General features: G+C 58.3%; 1 protein-coding gene across 3 annotated transcripts in view; it reads left to right on the forward strand.

The window, feature by feature from the left end:
- Positions 1-220: 220 nt before the first annotated feature.
- The window catches only part of NOL4L (nucleolar protein 4 like), a 125,799-nt gene continuing 106,622 nt past the window's right edge, over positions 221-19,397 (forward strand). For 2 of the 3 annotated variants that reach the window (XR_009048509.1, XM_057703474.1), the window contains exon 1: positions 221-541. Coding sequence is in view for 2 of the 3 variants with exons in the window: in XM_057703474.1 (XP_057559457.1) it covers positions 221-541 (321 nt within the window). In the remaining variant the exon portion in view is untranslated. The remainder of the gene's footprint in view (positions 542-19,397) is intronic. The other variant, XM_057703475.1, reaches the window with a different exon arrangement.

Genomic DNA, 19,397 nt, shown 5'->3' on the forward strand with positions numbered 1-19,397 from the left:
CCGCCGCCGCCGCCGCCGCCGCCCGAGCAGGACAGAGCGCGCCGCAGCCCCGCGCGTCCGGCCGCCGCCCGTGCCCATCAAGCAGCCGCGCCGGAGCTACACCGCGGGACAGCCCGGGCCGCGGCGCGCCCCGGCTCGGCTCGGCCGAGCCCAGCCCAGTCCCGGCACCGGGCGGCCCGGCGGCCGGCCCGCCCCCGAGGGCGCCGGGCGCGGCGGGAGGATGCCGAAGCCGACGCTGCTGCTGCGCGGGGGCTGGGAGCGCGAGCGCAGCCCCGGGGACTCGGAGCTGGGCCGCCAGTTCCGGGACTGGTGCCTGCGCACCTACGGCGACTCGGCCAAAACCAAGACGGTGACACGCAGCAAATACCAGCGGATCGCCGAGGTCCTGCAGGGCGGCGGCGGGACCGGCGCGGGCAGCGGCCCGGCAGCCGGCGAGAAAGGCAAGTTCCAGTTCTGGGTGCGCTCCAAGGGCTTCCGCCTGGGCAGCGGCCGGGAACCCAAGATGGGCCAAGTGGTGTATGTGCCGGTCAAGACGGGCTCGGTGAGTGCGCGCGCGGCGGCCGCGGGCCGGTCCCGCCGTGGGGCTCGGGGCGGGCGGGGGCGGGGTGGGGGGGGTGTGTGGATGTGTGTCCGAACGTGTGTCCCTGAGGTTGTCCGTGGGTCTGGCCCGCCGGAGGCGCACGCGTCCCTGCTCACCCGCCCGCTCCAGCCCGCTCGGGCAGCGCTCCGGGTTCGGGGCGTCCCTGCCCCCCTCTGCGCTGCTGCCCGGGCCGTGGCCGTGCCGGGCGGGCTGTCCCGGGCTGCTCACCCCAGCATGTTCCGTCCTCCCGTCCCCTCCCCCCGCCAGCAGGCGGCTGCTCCGAAGCCCGAGCCTCCCCCCGCCCGCCCCGGGGCTGCCTGTCCCGGGCGCCTCGCGCTCCCGCCCCCGGGCCGGCTGGGCGGTGTAGTGTGTGTGTGTGTCTGTGTGTGTGTGTGTGCGTGCGTGTGTGTGTGTGTGTGTGTGGAGGGTGGTGCCGCGGGAGGGGGGGCAGGGGCAGCCACGGGACGGGGAGTCCGCTCGGCTTCCCAGCGCCAGGGGAGGGGGCCCGCCCGGGCACTGTCTCCCCGACCCCACCCGGGGCTGGCCCGGGGAGGGGCAGCCCGAGCCGCAGCCTGGCGCAGGAGCAGCCTCCCGCGGGTGGGTGGGGCGCCCCCTCCGCCCCCCGGGCCCCTAGCTCCCCCCTCCCTGGGACGGGGGCGGCCTGACCTATCCATCCCCTCCCCTCCCCCGTCCCCCGGGCCGGCCGGGTCCGGGCGGGGTGGCTTGGGGGAGGGGGCGGGGAACCGCAGCCGCCGAGAGGGAGGAGGCGGGCGGCCGGGCGGGGGCGTCCCCTCCGGCCCGGGGCGCCCTGGAGAGGGCGTGCGGCGCGGGCCCCGCGGCTCCCCCGCCGGGACCTCATTGTTCTGCAGCGGGTGGGGGCTGGGGGGGGCGGCTGCTCCCCGGGCGCTGCTGAGCTTTGAACTTTCCGTCGCGGAGACCCTCCATTAGTGCGTTCAGCCCCCGGCCCGGCCGGGCCAGGCCAGCCTCCCTCCCTGCCCCCCCCCCCCCCCCGCTCCCTCCCCGGCCTCGCCCGGCCCGAGCGAGCGAGCGGGGCCGCCCCGCGCCGGCCTCCCTCCCTCCCTCGCTCCCCCGCTCCCCCCTCCGTGCTCCTCCCCCGTCCGGCCCGCCCGCCCCGCGCTCAGCCCAGTCCCCGGCCGGAGCGGGCTCTTCACACACAATTGATTCGGTCGTTACGAAAAGTGCACTTGTCCCCTCCCCCTCCCCCTCCGGCAGCCGCCCGGGCCCGGCCCGCGGGGTGAGGGGGCCGCGAGGGAGGGAGGCGGGCGCCGGGGAGCGGATCCGGAGGCGCCTCCCCCCTCGCCCTGGGGACGGGGCTGCAGGCCGCGGGGAGTGGGGAGCCGTGAGCGCGGAGGGCGGGCGGCCCATCTGCGAGGAGCGCTGATAACCGCGCCGCTGCCGCGGCGGCCGCCAGCAGCCCATCTGCGCCGCTGCCGCCTCCGGCTGGACCGGAGCAGGGGGCCGGGCCGAGGGGCGCGCTGGGGCCGGATTCCCGGAGGGGAAGGCTGGGGCAGTGTCCCACCCTGCGCGAGTCGGGGACCTCCCAGCCTAAATCACTGCTCTCCGCCAAACCCGGGGAGTCTGGGTCATTGTCCCTTCCCCCGATTAAGTCAGGGACCCCTCCCCGAGCCCAAATTGGTGCCCACTTTCCCACACGGGGAGTAGGGGTCCTCGCCTCTCCCCAGCCTAGGTCAGCCCTCCCCGATCTGCCAGTTGCTACCCGCCCCCCCACCGCGGTTCTCCATCTTGGGCTAGTGCCCCCAGCCTAAGTGTGGTTTTTCGAGGTCAGTGACCCACCAGATGGTTGGCTGAGTCCTGGCCCCCTACCCTGGGTCATTGCCCTCAGCCATCCAGGCTTCCCAAGTCAGTCAGTGCCCCTCACCCCCACCCCATCCTGGTTATCCCTCCCCAGGGAGCTGGGAGTCTTGGCCCAACCTCCCTCTTCATCTGAGGAAGGAGCCCCCACTCCACCCCCTCCTGGAGTTGGGGGGCAGACATCCTTCAGACATGGCAGCTAGCTCACTGGTTCTCTGAGCTGGTCAACCTCTCCCCTAGGGAGTGGTCATCATGGGGCCATCAGTCCCCCACCCCCTTAGCCACACAGCTGTCAAGGCGGAGCAAGGGCACACACGCCCACCCAGGCCCCTTGCAGAAATTGGGTGCTAGGCCTGGGCCCCAGGTCCTGCCAGCCTTTGGATCCTCTGTGAGGCCCTTGCTGACCTGCCTTGCCTGGCAGCAGGGGCCTTGAAAGACTTCATCCCGGCTCCCAGACCAATAATAAGTCCTCCCAAGGGACCACCTGCCTGGGAGGCAGAGAAAGGGAACCCAGGCCTCCCTGCCCAGGCTGCTGCCAGGGGGACAACAAACACAACAGACGTGTCCTCCTGCGACGGCCTGCCCCTCAAGCTACCCACGCCCACCTGCCTGGCCCACTGGTCCCCAGAGAGCCCATTAGTTACCTGCCACTCGCCCAGCCAACCGGAGCCAGCCGCAGGAGATGCCCTTAGTCCTGCCACCCCCAGCTCCAGGCACCTTCCTGGGGCTCAGTTATTATTTTTACGTTTCCATTTTCCTTTTCACTGATCTAAGAGGAACAAATCCTGCTGGGAATTCTGGGGCAGCCATGGCCTCTTCCTGGGAGGAGCTGAATGGGACCTTCTCTGAAAGGTGCAAAGGACATCCCCTACCTTCACTGGCTCATACACACACACACACACACACACACACACACACACACACACACACACACACACACACACGGTTAAAGTTATCATTGCTCTGGTGGCAGTTGGGAGAGGTCTGTAGTTTTGTCCTGGGTGGGTTTTTGTGAAGGTCATTTGGGCCACAAACCTTTGTCCGAGACATTTGTGTAGCATCCACAGGCCTTGTGGGGGCACTGGGGCATTGCAGTGGGTTGAACTCTGAGCCTGCTCCCTGGGCACCCAGCTGGTGGGGGAGGTGGGCATAGCTCAGGATCTGATCAAGAAGCCCATGGAGGCTCCAAGGAGGGCAGGCAGGCAGGCAGAACAATTTCAGCAAAGAGGGGTGTGGGAGTTGTGTCATCTAGCCACGGAACGAGGGCCCCCTGCGCCCCTGCGTGGGCTCAGGTCCCCAGGGTGGCCATGGTGTGTCATCTCCCTTCCATGTTGCTCTCTGACTGCCCCCTGCGTGGGCCCCCTTTCCTCCTCCCACAGCCATATGTGGTGCTGCGGTCGGGGCCCTTCCGAGTCCCGGCCGTGGAGGGTCGCTGATCTGACACCACTTGTCCTGTCCCATCTGGCCCTGAGCTTTTCTGGGTGTGTGTGACAAAGGCTTAATCTGTCCGGACGGGCCCAGGGCGGAGAGGAGGGCGCGGGGAATTACACTCTGCGGGGCCTCCTGCAGCTGGGGCCCGCTTGGGGGGCAGGGTGGGGCGGGGGGGGGGCTGTTGGGCAGAAGCCTGGGCGTGGGGGCAGGCAAGTTGGTCTTCAGTTTGCAGGTTGTCACAGGAAATAGAAGTGGAGGCGGAGGGCTGAGGGCTGAGGGGAGGAGGGCGGAGTCCCCTACCGGGCAGCACGGGGCGCTCCTGGGGACAAGATCTTTCTGACAAGAGCCAGCCAGGCCTCCTGACTGGGCAAAGCCTGGGTAGGATTTATTATTTCTTGCATTTGGCCTGCTCCTGTCTCTGTGGGCTGCCAAAGAGGGGATGCAAACCCCTTGGAAGCGAGACCCTCCAATTCCATTCCAGCCTTGGCTGCAGTGTGAACCAGCCCCTTTCCTTTTCCTCTGGTCTCTCGGAAGGAGGCTGTCCCAGGGCCTGCGAGGGCCACAGGTTATGTCTGGGGCCCCAGGCCATCTGTCAACTCCCAGGACCAGAGAGCCCCCAGGCTCCTTGGAGATAGATGTTCTGAGTGCAAGCAACTCTACCATCTTCCGGATGGGAAAACTGAGGCCCCAAGAGAGGAAGTTTCCGTTGGTGGGGAGCCAGGCCTGAAACGCAGATGTCTGTGCTCCACGGAGGCTTCTCCGTGGGCCCATCACATGCCAGGAATCCCCCCATTAGAACCCGATCCCCCGAGGGGAAACGCCAGATCGCCAAACTCCACTCTCAGCACCCGGCTTTTGCGAGCCAGACCCCAGGTGTTCCGCTGGCCAAATTGACTAATGGTGGTCTTTTCCCAGTTTGCAGACATCGTTCATTTAGTGGAGAGCGTTTTCACAGTCTTCAGCCTTTCTCCCCAGAGCTTTTGTGTAAACCTTTGGCACCTGCGGCCACTGGTCTGGGCGGGAAATGGCCTCTGACTTAGCACAACATAATATGTTCTGTGACCTCCCATTGAATACCTCAGTGTTTCCTACTTTCCTCTAAATTGCCACCACAGTGACCCTTTCTGAGTCACCTACCGTTGTGCCTGTCCCCATGCATCAGGTTCTCACAGTGGCCCAGAGGTCAGTGCTGCTCTCACTGCCATCCTTCAGATCAGTAAACTGAGGCTTAGGGAAGTTCAGAACTTCCCTAAAGCCTCACCACTGGCAGGGCGCTGAGCTTGGGTAATGCCTGTATACCCGTCCACTCTGACCCTCTCTGAGATGTCTTACAACCTCATCTGCTTCATAGGGCTTTTTGTGACAAGCTTTCAGTCCGTTACACCTTAATCTGAATTAGTGTAGATGAATCCCTCTAGTCAAGACATCTATAATCACAGGCTGGTGCTTGAGGTAGGATTGGCTCAGTGTACCGTGTCTGGGACTTTCCTGGGGCGCACTAGGATGGGTATGGGGTGAAGGGAAGGGAGGAAGCCTCTGTTGTCCTGGGTCCTGGGTCCTGGGTCCTGGGGGACTTTCAGGGAGAAGGTTGACAATGACATGGGCCCTATTTGGATTTCTCATGAATGGTAGAAGTGGGCTGTTCTGTTAATTAGGCCTCAATGATCTGGGTGAATGTGGTCTTGGGGTTTCTGGAGGGGCTGCAGTCTGGAGCCTGAGTGATGCTAGTGGATCAGGCTCTGCCTTCCTGGGGCCTCTCCTTCGGATCCTGGGTCACTTTCTGCTGCTGGTGGGGGACAGCAGGACCCCCTCGTCCTTGGCCGAGGCCTGCCGTAAACATCCTCTCCTTCCTGGTCCCTACAGGCTGTTTTCCGTTCCCATCCCTCAGTGTCTGAGAGTCAGGAGGCCCAACTGGGACCTTAAAAATGCTGCTGGGAGGATGGGAGGTCGGGGGGCCTGTGGCTGGGGCTGCCCAGGAACAAAGGTCAAGGGTCTGGGCCAGCCTCAGACAAACCTGGGCTTTTCCAAGCCAGCTCTTAACTCAGAGGTTGTGGGACTGATTGAGTACCGTGCACGTGTGCGTGCACTCCTGGCCTAGAGCGTGTGTGTGCACGTGGGTGTGCACGCAGGAGTGTGGCTGTGTGGGCGTGAGTGTGCCTGTGCCTGTCCATGTGCAGGCTGGGATGCTTGTGTGCCTGGAGCAGAGTGTGTGTGTGTGTGTGTGTGTGTACAGGTGGAGGGGGACTGCATGCTTGTGAGTGTGTGAGATGGTGAGCGGCTGTGTTGGCAGATGTGCACGCACCTGGGGTGTGGGCACTGGCAGACCACGAGTGTGACTGCGTGTGCATGCCACCTGTTCGGGATCCTATTGAAAAGCACCCTGTCCGTTTGGCAGTGCGGAGCTCGCGGGGTGTCCTTCATTATAACCGAGTTAGCCAGAGCTGCTGACCTGGCGCCTGCTGCTCCTGGGGTCTCAGCAGCTGCTGAAGCCAAGTGTGAGGGAGGGAGTGGACACAAGAGGTGGCGCCATGTCCCTGTCCCCATGACAGTGGCCAAAGAACCTCCTCGTTTCAAGCAGCCTTCCTCCTTCCCTCCCCCCACCCCGCCCTACAAGGGCAGCAGGCGAAGCTTGTGACCTTTGCCATGGTGGCACTTAACGAGCCCAAAGCCAAGCACCATGGGGGACAGGGTGGGAGAGAAGGTTCTGAACTTGAGGTGGGGGGCCAGGACCGATCCTAACGCACCCATTTCCTTGCCATGTGACCTCAGGCTAATAGGCTGCTTGACTTCTCCAAGTCTCAGTTTACTCATCTGGAAAATGGGCTCCAAAGCCCCACTTCCAAGAGGCTTGGCAAACTGGAAGAGGATCCGTTGTCATTTCAGGAGGTCACTCTGCTTACCTCTGTCAAAGCCGGGGCTGGGTCCTGAGCCCCAGAGCAGGAGAGGGAGCCAGAGGAAGCTGGGAGAGGGCCCACCAAGGCAGGTGGCTTGTTACAACAAGGACTCCTGAGTCCACTTTCTACCCCTGGTCCACCCTGATGTAGAGGGGAGATGAAGGGCTTGGGGTGTCAAGACACAGGGTCCTGGGGTCAAATGCCAGCTCTGCCCTTCCACCAATTTGGCCTTAGTTTTCTCATCTGTAAAATGGAGCTTATAATCCTATCTCCCTCATAAGACTCGTATAAAGATGAATGGATTAATGCATATAGAGCCTAAATAATGTAGCAAGTTTTAGGAAGTGTTAGCTGCTATGTGATCTCACTGAGCCTCAGTTTCCTCGTCTGGAATATGGGGATGATAATGAAATGTCATGGATATTAAATGGGATAATGGAAATCAAGCACCCAGCCAAATCCCTGGCATGTAGTTGGTGGGAAGCAACTATTGGTTCCTTAGAGATTGTGCCTGGGTTGTTTCTGTGTCTCCAGTGCCATGGGGGCCTGGTTAATGTTGTACTGAATTACACAGAACACCAGTGAAGTCTTGGCAAGAGCCATAGGTGTGGCATGAGCCCCGAGGGCTAGGGACTTGAAGGCTCAGGGTCCCTCTCTGTCCTGACTACCTCTTGCCCGACTCTGAGCCTCTCTTACCCTAGTTGTTGCACAGGGAAGCCTCCTGTGGTCCCTCTTGCTTTATGTATTTATTTATTTAGGCTGTGTTGGGTCTTTGTTGCTGCATGCAGGCTTTCTCTAGTTGCGGAGAGCCGGGGCTACTCTTTGTTTTGGTGTGTGGGCTTCTCATTGCAGTGGCTTCTCTTGTTTCGGAGCACAGACTCTAGGCACACAGGCTTCAGTAGTTGTGGCACATGGGCTCAATAGCTGTGGCTTGTGGGCTCTAGAGCCTAGGCTCAGTAGTTGTGGCACATGGGCTTAGTTGCTCCGCGGCATGTGAGATCTTCCCGGAGCAGGGATCAAACCCGTGTCCCCTGCATTGGCAGGTGGATTCTTAACCACTGTGCCACCTGGGAAGCCCCCCTCCTGCCTTTGAATCCCTTCCTGGTGCTGGGGTTGCCCAATCCCAGAGCTCAAGGAGGGGTGCTGGAGAGGTGAGAGTGGGGGCTTTACCTGGGCCTGGAGGCACTCGCCAGGTAGAAAGGTAGAAGGGTGAGCTTCCCAGAGGCTTCTCATCACCGCCCCCCCCCCCCACCCCACGCACACATCCCACCCCTGCCCCAGTCTCTGGCCAGGAGCCTGAGCTCTGGGCTCTTACAGAGAACACGGTGAGGCTGGTGTAATGAGTGCCCCTCTGGGGCAGGGGTCTGAGCACATCTCGCATGTTCTCAAGCCCCTTCCATGTGCCAAACACTCTATTTCACTTAACCTCCCCTGGATTCTGTGAGGTAGAAGAGAACTTGGCAGCAGGGAGGCCAGGGAACCTCCCCAAGCCCCGCAGTGAGCAAGTGGCAGGGCCTGGGTTCCGTGTCTGTCTGACTCTCTGAGCCCACAGGTGCCCTGGCTCTCCCTACCTCCCCACACCAGGCTCACAGTGGCCCCTCACTGGAGAACACCCTACAAAAGCTTCACAGAGCTCGAGGCAGCCCTCCTACCTGTCCGGATCTGGCCCGGTAGGAGACAGATGTCACCGCTCCCTGTGGCCCATGCCTTCACCCTCTCACCTTTTGTAGGGTGTCCTCAGAGGAGGGGCCACTGTGAGCCCGGGATGGGGAGGTGGGGAGAGCCAGGGCCCCTGTGGGCTGAGAGGGTCAGACAGCTAGAGGCCTGGTCCGGCCTGGGCAGGCTGCAGGCGGCGGGGAGGGAGAGCAGTTGTCCTCTCCCCACAAGGTCAAGGACTCCCTCAGCATCCAGTCCTCCCGGTCGCCCTGGGACTCAGGGCTCCTCAGCTGCAGATGGAGAGACTAAGGCCGCGTGTGGGAGGAGGGAGCTCCTGGTCCTATAGAGGGAGCACCAGGGCTGCGTGGGAGCCCATCAGGTTCCAGAGCCGGGGTCATTCCTTCACTCGCTCCCTCGCTCACCCGCTCACTCGTTTGTTCCTTCCACCGCCCTTGCCATCATAGTGGCTCCATCCTTCCTGGGCTCAGGCCACACCTGGGTGTCGTTTTTGACTCTTTTCTCTCACCACCTCTCCCTCCCCATCCAAACATTTGCAAATCCTGTTGGTTCTACCTTCAAAATACATCTCGAATTTTACCTTCCCACCACCTCCACTGTCTCCAGCCTCCTCCAAGCCTGGAGATGCATCAGCCTCCCCACTGGGCTCCCTGTGTCCACTCTGGCCCCCCTGTAATCCCCTCCGGCTCACACAGCCAGCAAATCAACAAAAGCAAAAAGCAAATCAGATTCTCTCCCTCGCCTGCTCAGAACCCTCTAAGAGTCCTGTCTCACTCAAAGCAAGAGCCAAAGTCTCTCCTGAAGCCCACAGGCCCTGCATGATCTGGCCCAGCTGCCTGCTGCCCTCACCACCCTCCACCCTCTTTTTGCTCATTCAGTGTCAGGCACACTGACCTCCTTGCTATTCTAAAAATTGCCAACCACAGTCCTGCCCCAGGGCCTTTGCACTGGCTGTTTCCCCAGCCCAGAACACTCTTCCCCCAGATCTCTACATGGCTGCTCCTCAATTCTTTCAGATCTTTGCTCAAATGTCACCTCCTCCGAAAAGCCCTCCCTGATCACCCAGCAAGGACTACCTTAGGTTCCTTGGATTCTCCCTCTTTCTACTTAATTTTTCTCTATAGCCCTTATCACCTTATGACATTGCATATATATATATTTCACTAGTTTACATGTTTAGTATCTTTCTCCCTACCAGGCTATAAGCTCTGCCAGGGTAGACCAATCTGCTTGGTTCAGTGCTCTATCCCCAGGACCCAGAATAGCCCCTTCCCCTACGGGGACTCCCCACTCTGGGGTCAGCAGATGCCTTAGAGCAAGAGTCTGAGAGCCACCCATGCCTTCTGCACTAAGAGGGCCTCAGGAGCCCCAAGGCCCAGACCCATCCTCCTGCCAGAGGGCACCCAAGGAGTCCTCAGGGAGGTGACATTTGAGCTGGACCTTGAGGGCCAAAACAAATTGTTCAGCAAGAACAGAACACGGGAAAGCTCACTCCTGGGGGTGGGAATGTGAGTAAGGGCTAGGGGTGGGACAGGTTTTGGGGGGTCAGCACAGGCCAGGTATGACGGTGACCTGGGTTACCTTCCTGGAGAAGCATGTTTTTCAGAGCATTTCAGATGGGGTTGGGAAGTGAATGGTCAGATCAGTTTGAAAACCACTTGGGGATCCTGAAGGGGAGGAGCTGGTGAAATCAGTTGGTGCCAAATGGAAGAGAAGGATCTGGAAAGCCACTCAGAGGAGCTCGTGCATCAGCATCAAGGAGAGCTAGGAGTTCGCAGGAGGGTTTTTAAGTAGAGGGGAGAGAAGGTCAGCTTTGGGTTTTAGAAGGAGTCTCGGAATGCTATGGTAAGAGCGAGATGTGTTACAGAGAACGGAAAACAGGAGGCCGGGAAATAGGGAGGTGCAGAGAGAGGAGGCCAGCCTGGGGCGAAGAGGAGGGGCTGGTTCCCTCAGGACAAGAAGTTGAGTGCCTGGGACTGCATGACATGGGGGAAGCAGAGGGGCGGGGAGGCGAGGGAAGCTTGTTGGTCGATGGTCACGGTTGACCAGTATTCTTGGGTGGAAAGGGAGGCGTTTAGCAAACCAGGAATGTAGGCAGACACACAGATCTGGGGTGATGGCTCAGGGGCAGGGTCCAGTGGGCGGAAGCCAAGAGCTGGCCCCAAGGCTGGTGGCATGTGGCAGTGGGAGGCCGTGGAGGAGACCTGGTGACTCAGGTCTCCTTGGGGCCAGCTCAGGAGTCCTCATGTTCACGGAGCCCCCTTCCCAGCTTGGAACCCTCCCCGCCCCGGCTGGGACCCGATGCAGGCTCCTGGGAGGCCTGTGCTTGGTGGATGACTCATCTTTTTCTCGGCATCCCCAGGCTGAGGAAATGTTCAAGGAGACATGGGGCCCATCCTTTGGCAGGCCGGGCCCTGACTGGATGCTGGCGGGTGGAGAAAAACACACTCAGGCCTCAGGCCTTGTCTGAGAGCATCCCGAGGGCGTGTCTCCAAGAGCCCCTGGCTTCCACAGTCTCGCACATCCTCAGCCACCCTGGGAGGCTGCCATGACCCCATTCTACAGGTCAGTGAACCAAGGCACAGCCTCTGCAGGGCAGCCGGCTAAGTAACCACTTGGTGCTTCCGTTTCCTCGTCTGAAAAATGGGTCTCGTGATTGTCCCTCCCCTATAGGGTTGGTGGGAAAACTCAAGGAGAGAATCATGTGAAATGTTCGAATAGTGGGATTGTCATTCTCATGATGGTGTGGAGAGGGGTCTGCCCAGGCAACAGGAGCTCTCTACTGGGCAGAGCAGCCATAGGGAAGGCCAGAGGGTAACGTGGCCAACAGCAGACCTGCATTTGGATCCCAACTCTGCCACCAGCTCCTGCTTCTGGGCAAATGCCTTGCCTTCTCTGATCCTCCGACTGCTTGTGTATAAGTGGGTGATGACCCACACCCTGGGGGGTAGTTGGGAAGATGGCATAACACCCAGCCTGACAAACAGACCGCTGAGTAGGGGCTGTGGCTCCATCCTAGGGTCCCTCGGAGGACCGCCCCCCGCCAGTGCAAAGATTCCCAAACCGGACAGCCATTGACCTCCCAAGAATGCTTCAAGCCCAAATCAAGGGGGAGAGGGGAGAGTCAAGCTCAGAGATTCTAGGCCGGGAAACTGCCTGAGGGATGGGGCCTCTCTGGGAGATCTGGAGACTGAGGGGCAGAGGGTTTTGTGTTGAATGTGAGGCCCCTGCAGGTCGGCAGAGGAGTGGGGACTGTAGAGGTAGGGGCTGGATCCAGGCTCTGCCACTTACTGCTGTGCAGTCTTGGGCAGGTCACTTCGCCTCTCTGAGCCTCAGTTTTCTCATCTGTAAAATGGGGTGATAATAGCTGTGGCTTCACTTATATCCTCCTTCTATACTGTATTCTATACTGTGTATATATTTTATACTGTATACTATATTCTATAATCTAGAAGCATCTGTACCAGGGCATGGCCATAATCAAGCCCTCAATAAAAGGGAGCTATAATTAGGGTTATGATTGTGAGCCAATCAATAACCCGTGAATCTATGACAAGGCTGTTCAAGCCATGCTGCTGAGTTGGGCTTTGGCGCTCAGAATGGCCCCAGGTTTGCATTGAGCTGTGACATACTAGCTGGATGACCTTGAAACAAGTAGCTCTCTGAACCTCAGTTTCCTCCTCTGTAAAACTGGCCCAGTAGTATTCCCCATATCACAGGGTTGCTGTGGGGAGGGGAAGAGAGACTCTGTGTCAAGTGCTTAGCACAGGAAGCAGGAGCTTTTCTGCACTTGCCCCTGTGGCGTGGCAAGTGGCAATTAGAGCGAGGAATTGGAGTCCAGGGCAGGGCCAGTGGATGCTGGAGCAGAGAGCTACAGAAGGGTCAGAGGACAGAGGCAGAAAGGAGTGTGTGCAGGGAAATTGGCGGGGAGGACTTCTAGGAGGAGGGCTGGCCAGCTGGGTCTGCCCTGAGGATTGACAACCCCCCACCCCTAGATCTGGATGAGAGACGGCCTTGATGGAAGCCAGAGGGCAGAGGGAAGGCGCCAAGCCAAAGCAGGTGGGAAGGAGAGGCCAGACGTCTTGCCGGTCCAGTCAGGGAAGTTGGGCGAGAGGGGCCGTGGGCTTCCCTGAGTCCAGGCTGCCCAGGACTAAGAGTAGGCCTGCTCCCCAGGGTAGAGAGCCCTGGGTTCAAATCCTGTCTCACCAACCAGCTGTGCAACCTTGGACGCATCTCATCTTCTCTGAGCCTCCATTTCCACATCTGTAAAATGGGGATAGTGATACAACTACCTTTTAGGGTTGTTGTGGGGATCATTTGAGATACATACTCAGTCAACACCTGCTGCTGAGCAGAAGCAGTGACAGTCATGACATAGCTAGGATTTGTTGAGTGCATGCTAAATGCCAGGCGCTCTGCTAAACATGTTATGCACGTGCCTCCATGTGATTGTCCAAATATGGCTACCCTATGAGCCTCATCTTGCTGATGAGGATGTTGAGGCTCAGAGAGGTTAAGTAACATACCCGAGGCCACACAGCTGGTAAAAGGCAGAGCAGGGACCTGAGCCCACGCAGTGGAGAAGTGTCGTGTCCTCCGCTCCCTAAATCACCCATCCTCTTTGACAGCAAGGCTCAGATCCTGGGGTCCCCTGGGATATGACACAGGCTTGGACAGTGGCTTTTCCCAGGATGGGGAGGCAGGCGTGAATCCTTCTGGCAGAGGGTGCCAACCCTGGAACACACTGCTTAGGCTCAGATGGGATCTACTGGTAGGGTTGACCCTCGGGGGTCACCAAGGGATTCTGTGGGTCAGGTTGCATGGAGCACCGCGGCCAGCCAGCCAGCCAGCCAGCGCACTGCATCCAGCTCAGGTGGGGGAGCCTTGCGCCCCTCAGCATGAGACGAGGCATGGCTCGGCGACCAGGTCACAGGCAGCTGCCATTAGCCCCGAGAGGATACGGGTGGCCAGTGGCTGGCCTGGGCGGCACCCACGGAGGCTGGGGAGGAACTCGGGAGGGCTCTGACGAGGAGGTGAGCCATGAAATAGGAGAGGAGGGGATAGGGCTTCCCAGGAGAGGGGAAGGGGCGCTGTGGACAAAGGAGCACAAGAGAAATTTGTTTTCAATGTAATACACACACCTGACTTAAAGCAACGACGAAAACCAAGCAGCAACCCCCAAACAGCGAGAAGTGCCCAGCCCACCTCCTCCACCTAGTTCCCCTGCCCAGAGGGGTCCAGTCCCCTACGTGTCCTTCCTGATATACTTGGCTCTGGAGCTGGGCTACCTGGGTTTGAATCCTGAACCTGCCATGCACTTGCTGTGTGACTTGAGCAACTTACGCCACCTCTCTGTGCCTCGGTTTCTACATCTAAAAAGTAGGGGTAATAATAGGAACTGCTTCTCTGGAGTGTTGTGAGGACCAGGGCTCCTAAAGCCTAGCAGAGGGAAGGGCCCATGGCTGGGTGCTCTGGGAACACAGGCTGTTGCCGTCGCTGCTGTTACTGTTACTGCTGTGGCTACTGTTGTGCATGTGTAGCTACGCACACTGAGTGTGCAGTTTAAATGCCCAGCTCCCCTGGCAGGTCCTGAAACCTGGTTTTCATCGTTTCTGCCCATTTAGGGAGAGGCAGAGATGAGAGGTCAGCCCAGAGGTCATCTCAGTGGTCCCGCATCTTGAGACAGGCCTCTGATGTGGAGGGGCTTTACGTCATCAGCTGGGCCCCCGGAACTAGCCATTGACCCATGCAGAGCTTGTGGTTTGGGGACTCCATATCCTGCCCCTGTGCTGGGGACATGAATTGGCGGTGGGGACAGGAAACATGAAGGGGCTGTGGAGAGAGCCCTGGGCCAGGCCCCAGAAAATGGGGTTTCTGCCACTTCTTACTCCTAAGGTTCTTGAAAAAGTTCCCAGCTCCAAGCTTTGGTTTCCTTATCAGGCAGGTGGTAGCAGGCTGCGGTGAGGAGCCAGGGCAATGCCTCAGATGTGATGGACCATTGGGCTGTTTATAAGGACCCCACCTGTAGGTTTCTGCCCTCAGGGATTTATAAGTGAGTTGATGGTTTCATTCATAAGATCCCAGTTTGGGAGATATTAAAGTGTTGCTTAGTAGTTGAGTGACCTTGGGGAAATTAATTAACTCTCTGGGCCTCAGTTTCCTCCTCTGTAAAATGGGCATAGCAATAGAATCTGCTCTGTGGGGTTGCTGGACACAGGTAGAAATGGAGACAGGGGCCTGGCTCATGGTAAGGCTCTGTGGCTGGCAACAATTTCAATTATTTTAAGGAACTCAGTGAAGGTGAGAAACCACCAGCAAACAATACAGGGCTGCAGGCACTCCATTCGTTCACTGATTCATTCAGCAAACTTTGGTTGGCACCTGCTGTGTACCAGGTCCTGTTCATCCATTCCACAAAGATTTACTGAGCACCTACTATGTGTCAGGAGTGGTGAATAGGACAGAGTTGATCTCTGCCCTCCCAGAGCTGGGAGTCCCGGGTACCTCCACTAGCTGGTGGTCAGGGGGCACCGAGGGCCTGACATGCCATCCAGCTGGTTGGCTCAGCCCCCTGGGCCCCTGTCCCCACTGTGATGGGCCTGCTGAGCTCAAGGGGGCCACTTCTGCCTGGTGTCCCCGAGCTAGCCCTGCTGCCCCCTTGTCTGACTCCTCTGACTCCCCTTTCCCAGAGAAGTAGAACTCCAGGGCTGGAGGGGTACAGGGCCTTTTTCATCAGCCGCTCCCAGCCCAGTTCTTGTCACCTCCTCCCCAGCAACAGCACTCATTTTCCTTCCTATTTTCTCCCTCTTTGCACAGCGGCCAAAGTGCGGTGTTAAAAATGTAATCCTGACCATGTTCCTTCTCTGTTGAAACCCTTCTGTGGGTCCCCGTCACCATCTGAGCAAAAGCCACTAAGACCCACAAGGCCCATCTCTGCCCCTCTCTCCAGCTTCTGGGCTTCTGCTCACTGCCCTTCAGCCACACTAGCCTCCAGACTCACTGTCCTCCAGCCCTCCCTGGGCCCTGCTGACATGTCACCTCCTCAGGGAGGCCCTCCCTGAGTGCCTTTCCAAAACGCCCTTTACTACCCATCACTCTCAAGACCCTTACTCCAACTCTGAAGCCCTTATCACCATCTGACTAATGCTGCATTTTGTGTGTTCCTCTGGGCTCCCTGCTGCATTCTTAGCACCTGCTCTTTCATTCACTGATTGACTCAGCTTACTTTGATTGGCACCCACTCTGTACCAGGTCCTGTTCCTTCATTCCACAAAGATTTGCTGAGCACCTACTATGTGCCGGGAATGGTAAATAGGACAGACTTGATCTCTGCGAGTCCCAGGGAGTCCCTGCTAGCACCTGGTTCGTGGTATGCACCAAGAAAATATTTGTTAAATGAATGCCTCTAGCCTTTTCATTCGCCTCTTTGTGCCTCAGTTTCCTCCTCTGCAAAATAGAAGACCAAGGCTGCTATGGGGCTACATGAGGGTTGGCATGCTGGCCAGGGTCCCATCAAGGGCTGTCTGACCCACCAGACAAGCGGGCTTCTCCAGCCCCAGGGTTGAGAGAGCCCAAGGAGGCTGGTAGGGGCAGCAGGTGGTCAGGGTGAGCCCCAAGCCCCACGTGGAGGCATCTGGACTCATCCTGGCCATATTAGGAAGCCTAGGCAGGGCAGGGACACAGCTGTGGGAAGAGAGAAAGAGAAACTGGCCTGAAGGGAGGTCTGGGGCTGAGGAGATGTGGCTGGGTGGTCCCTTAATGGGGCCTCAGAAAGCCAGTTCTCAGGCAGTGGGAGCTACCAAGTATTACAGAGCAGGGGAACATGGGGAAGGAGGCTTTTAGGGAGCTGAGTCTGGTCCAGTGTGAGCAGAGACTAGAGTCTGAGGCCCAGGGAAGCTCTGGGTTCTAGGGCACAACAGCCCAAATGGGAACAGAAGCTACAGAAGTGAGGTGGAGGAGTCTGGGTGTGGGGCCGGAGGAATGGATCTAACAGTCTCCTCCTTGTATTAGCTGCTTTACTCGCCTTAAAAGCCTCTTCATCATTCATTCATCCATTCACTCATTTACTCATTGACAACTTGGAGAGAGCCTCCTGGGGTACAGTGATGAGCCTCCCAGATGTGGCTCTTGCCCTGGCAGAGCTCAGGATGCATTGTGGGAGACAGATGCTATAGGCCATGGTGATAGTGGTGGTGTTGATGGTGGTGGTGGTGATGACGATGGTGGTTGTGATGGTGATAATGGTGGTGATAGTGGTGGTGGTGATGGTGATGGTGATATTGATGATGGTGATGATGGTGGTGATGATGGAGGTGGTGGTGATGATGGTGGTGATGATGGAGGTGATAATGGAGGTGGTGGTGATGATGGCGGTGGTGATAATGGTGGTGATAGTAGTAATGGTGATGGTGATGATGATATTGATGATGGTGGTTGTGATGGTGATGATGGTGGTGATGATGGAGGTGGTGGTGATGATGGTGGTGATGATGGAGGTGGTAGTGATGATGGCGGTGGTGATAATGGTGGTGATAGTGGTGATGGTGATGATGATATTGATGATGGTGGTTGTGATGGTGATGATGGTGGTGATGATGATGGTGGTTGTGATGGTGATGGTGATTGTGGTGATGATGGTGATGATCGCAGTGGTGGTGATGATGATGGTGGTAATGGTGATGATGGTGGTGGTTGTGGTGGTGATAATGGTGGTGATGATGGAGGTGGTGGTGATGACGATGGTGGTAATGGTGATGATGGTGGTGGTTGTGGTGGTGATAATGGTGGTGATGATGGAGGTGGTGGTGATGATGATGGTGGTAATGGTGATGATGGTGGTGGTTGTGGTGGTGATAATGGTGGTGATGATGGAGGTGGTGGTGATGACGATGGTGGTAATGGTGATGATGGTGGTGGTTGTGGTGGTGATAATGGTGGTGATGATGGAGGTGGTGGTGATGACGATGGTGGTAATGGTGATGATGGTGGTGGTTGTGGTGGTGGTAATGGTGGTGCTGATGGTGGTGGATGGGGATAGTGGTGATGAGTGGTGGTGTGTCAGCTCCCATTTATTGAGTGTTCACTGGATGCCGGGCTGCTCTAAATGCTTCCTGTGTGTTTGCACTCTGGGCTCCTGCAACCACCCCATGAGGCACTGAGATCTTACGCAACTTGCCTGAGGCCCCCTGTGAGCCAAGGGCGGTACCCGGATGTGAACCCAGGCAGGCGGGCTGACCAGCAGCTGCTCTGAGCCATGGCCACCTGCCACGTCCGGCAGGCAGCTCTCCCTCACTATCATCACTGTCACGTCCCATCCTTGCCTCCTGGACCCGGCACCTAGCACGGGGCCCAGAGCTGGGGAGAGTGCATGAGTCAGACTTGCCTGAACAGGGTTTGAGGTCAGGCTTTGCCCCAGCAAGCTTGGGCAGATGGTGCCCTGGCTCCTCTGCCCTCAGCACCTCCTTCGTGAAAGGGAAGAACCTCCAGGGAGGCTGCCAGAAAGTCAAGGAAGCACCACCCTCACTGGAGCAGTTGATGTGTCTGGGGGAGACCTCATTCCCTAATCAGGAGGCAAGAGAGGAAAAACTCAGTTCCGAGTCTGCCTTGGGTCTGGGTTGGGAAGGGGCGTGTGGGGAGCCAGGGGCTCCTAGATGGATGGATGAACACCCTGTACACCACCCCCCCTTGTTGCTTCCCCTACACTAGCCCCAGGGGAAGGGCTCCCACCCACTGCTGACTCCCCCTCCTCCGGGACCCAGGCTCCTGCACCCCCAGTTCTAGCAAACCCAAATGATCCCCATGCCAGTGAAGAGAGGGGAAAGAAATTGGGGGCTGGGAGCAGAAGGTCTGGACACAGATGCTGCCTCTGCCCTCCCTGTGTGGCCCGGGGCCCACCGCTGTCCCTCTCTGGGCCTCCGTTTTATCCCTTTGTTCAAATATATACAGAGCAGGTGCTCTGTGCCAGGCATGGTGCCAGGCTCTGGAGACACAAATGAAAATCTCTGCCCTCGGAGAGCTGACATTCTAGTGAAGACTGACACTACGTAATAAACAAGGAAAGCTTGCAGCTTGTCACATGCTGGCAAATGCTGTGGAGAAAAACCAAGCACAGTGAGGAGAATCGGAGGCGCTGGAGTGGGAGATATTGGAATTTTAATCAGGGTGTCGGAGAGGGCCTCACTGAGAAGGTGACATTTTGAGCAAAGCCCTGAAGGAGATGCGGGAGCAAGTTATGCAGGTATCTGATGGAAAAACATTCCATGTAGAGGGAACAGTAAGTGCAAAGGCCCTGGGGCAGGAGTGTGTCTGGAGGATGTGAGGAAGAGTGTGGAGGCCAGTGTTCCCGCTCCCCCCACCCCCTGTATTTGGGACTCAAAAGCCCACACTTTACCTCTCAGGACCTTAAGCCCCAGAACACAGTTAGTTCTGGCCCCCACAGCCCATCGTGGGGAGAGCTGGTGATGCCAGCCTGCTGGATGGGGATGGGGCAGGGGCCTCGCTGCCTGTTTCTTCAACCCAAAAGGTGAATTTTAAAGACCTGTAGGGGCTTAGAAAAGACAACACCATGGTTCCCCTCGCTCCACATGACTGACGATCATGGCCCTGGCTTCAAATCCTGGGTCCACCGTTTTCCAGCTGTGTGACCTTACATAAATCCTTCTCTGTGCCTCAGTGTCCTCATCTGCGGAACGTGGCTACAGTGCCGATCTGTCAGGGTCAATGGGATGGGACTTGCAGAAAACATACTTGGAAGCACATATATAAGTGCCCACCCTTGGGCCTTCCTGGAGGAGGTGCTCAGTATGTGTTTAAAGCCAGAACCTAACGTTTATATGACTTCAAACTGTTTTCACAGCTATCGGGAATTTGTCGTATCGCTTGAGTCTTCTAAGAACTCCATGAGGAAGAGGGGGCGGGAGATAAAAGCCCTGACTTACAGAGGGGTAAACTGAGGCCTGAAGAGGGCGACTTTCCCAAGGTCACAG

Source organism: Hippopotamus amphibius, chromosome 12 (genome assembly GCF_030028045.1).
Source record: "Hippopotamus amphibius kiboko isolate mHipAmp2 chromosome 12, mHipAmp2.hap2, whole genome shotgun sequence".
NCBI classification, from domain to species: Eukaryota; Metazoa; Chordata; class Mammalia; order Artiodactyla; family Hippopotamidae; genus Hippopotamus; species Hippopotamus amphibius.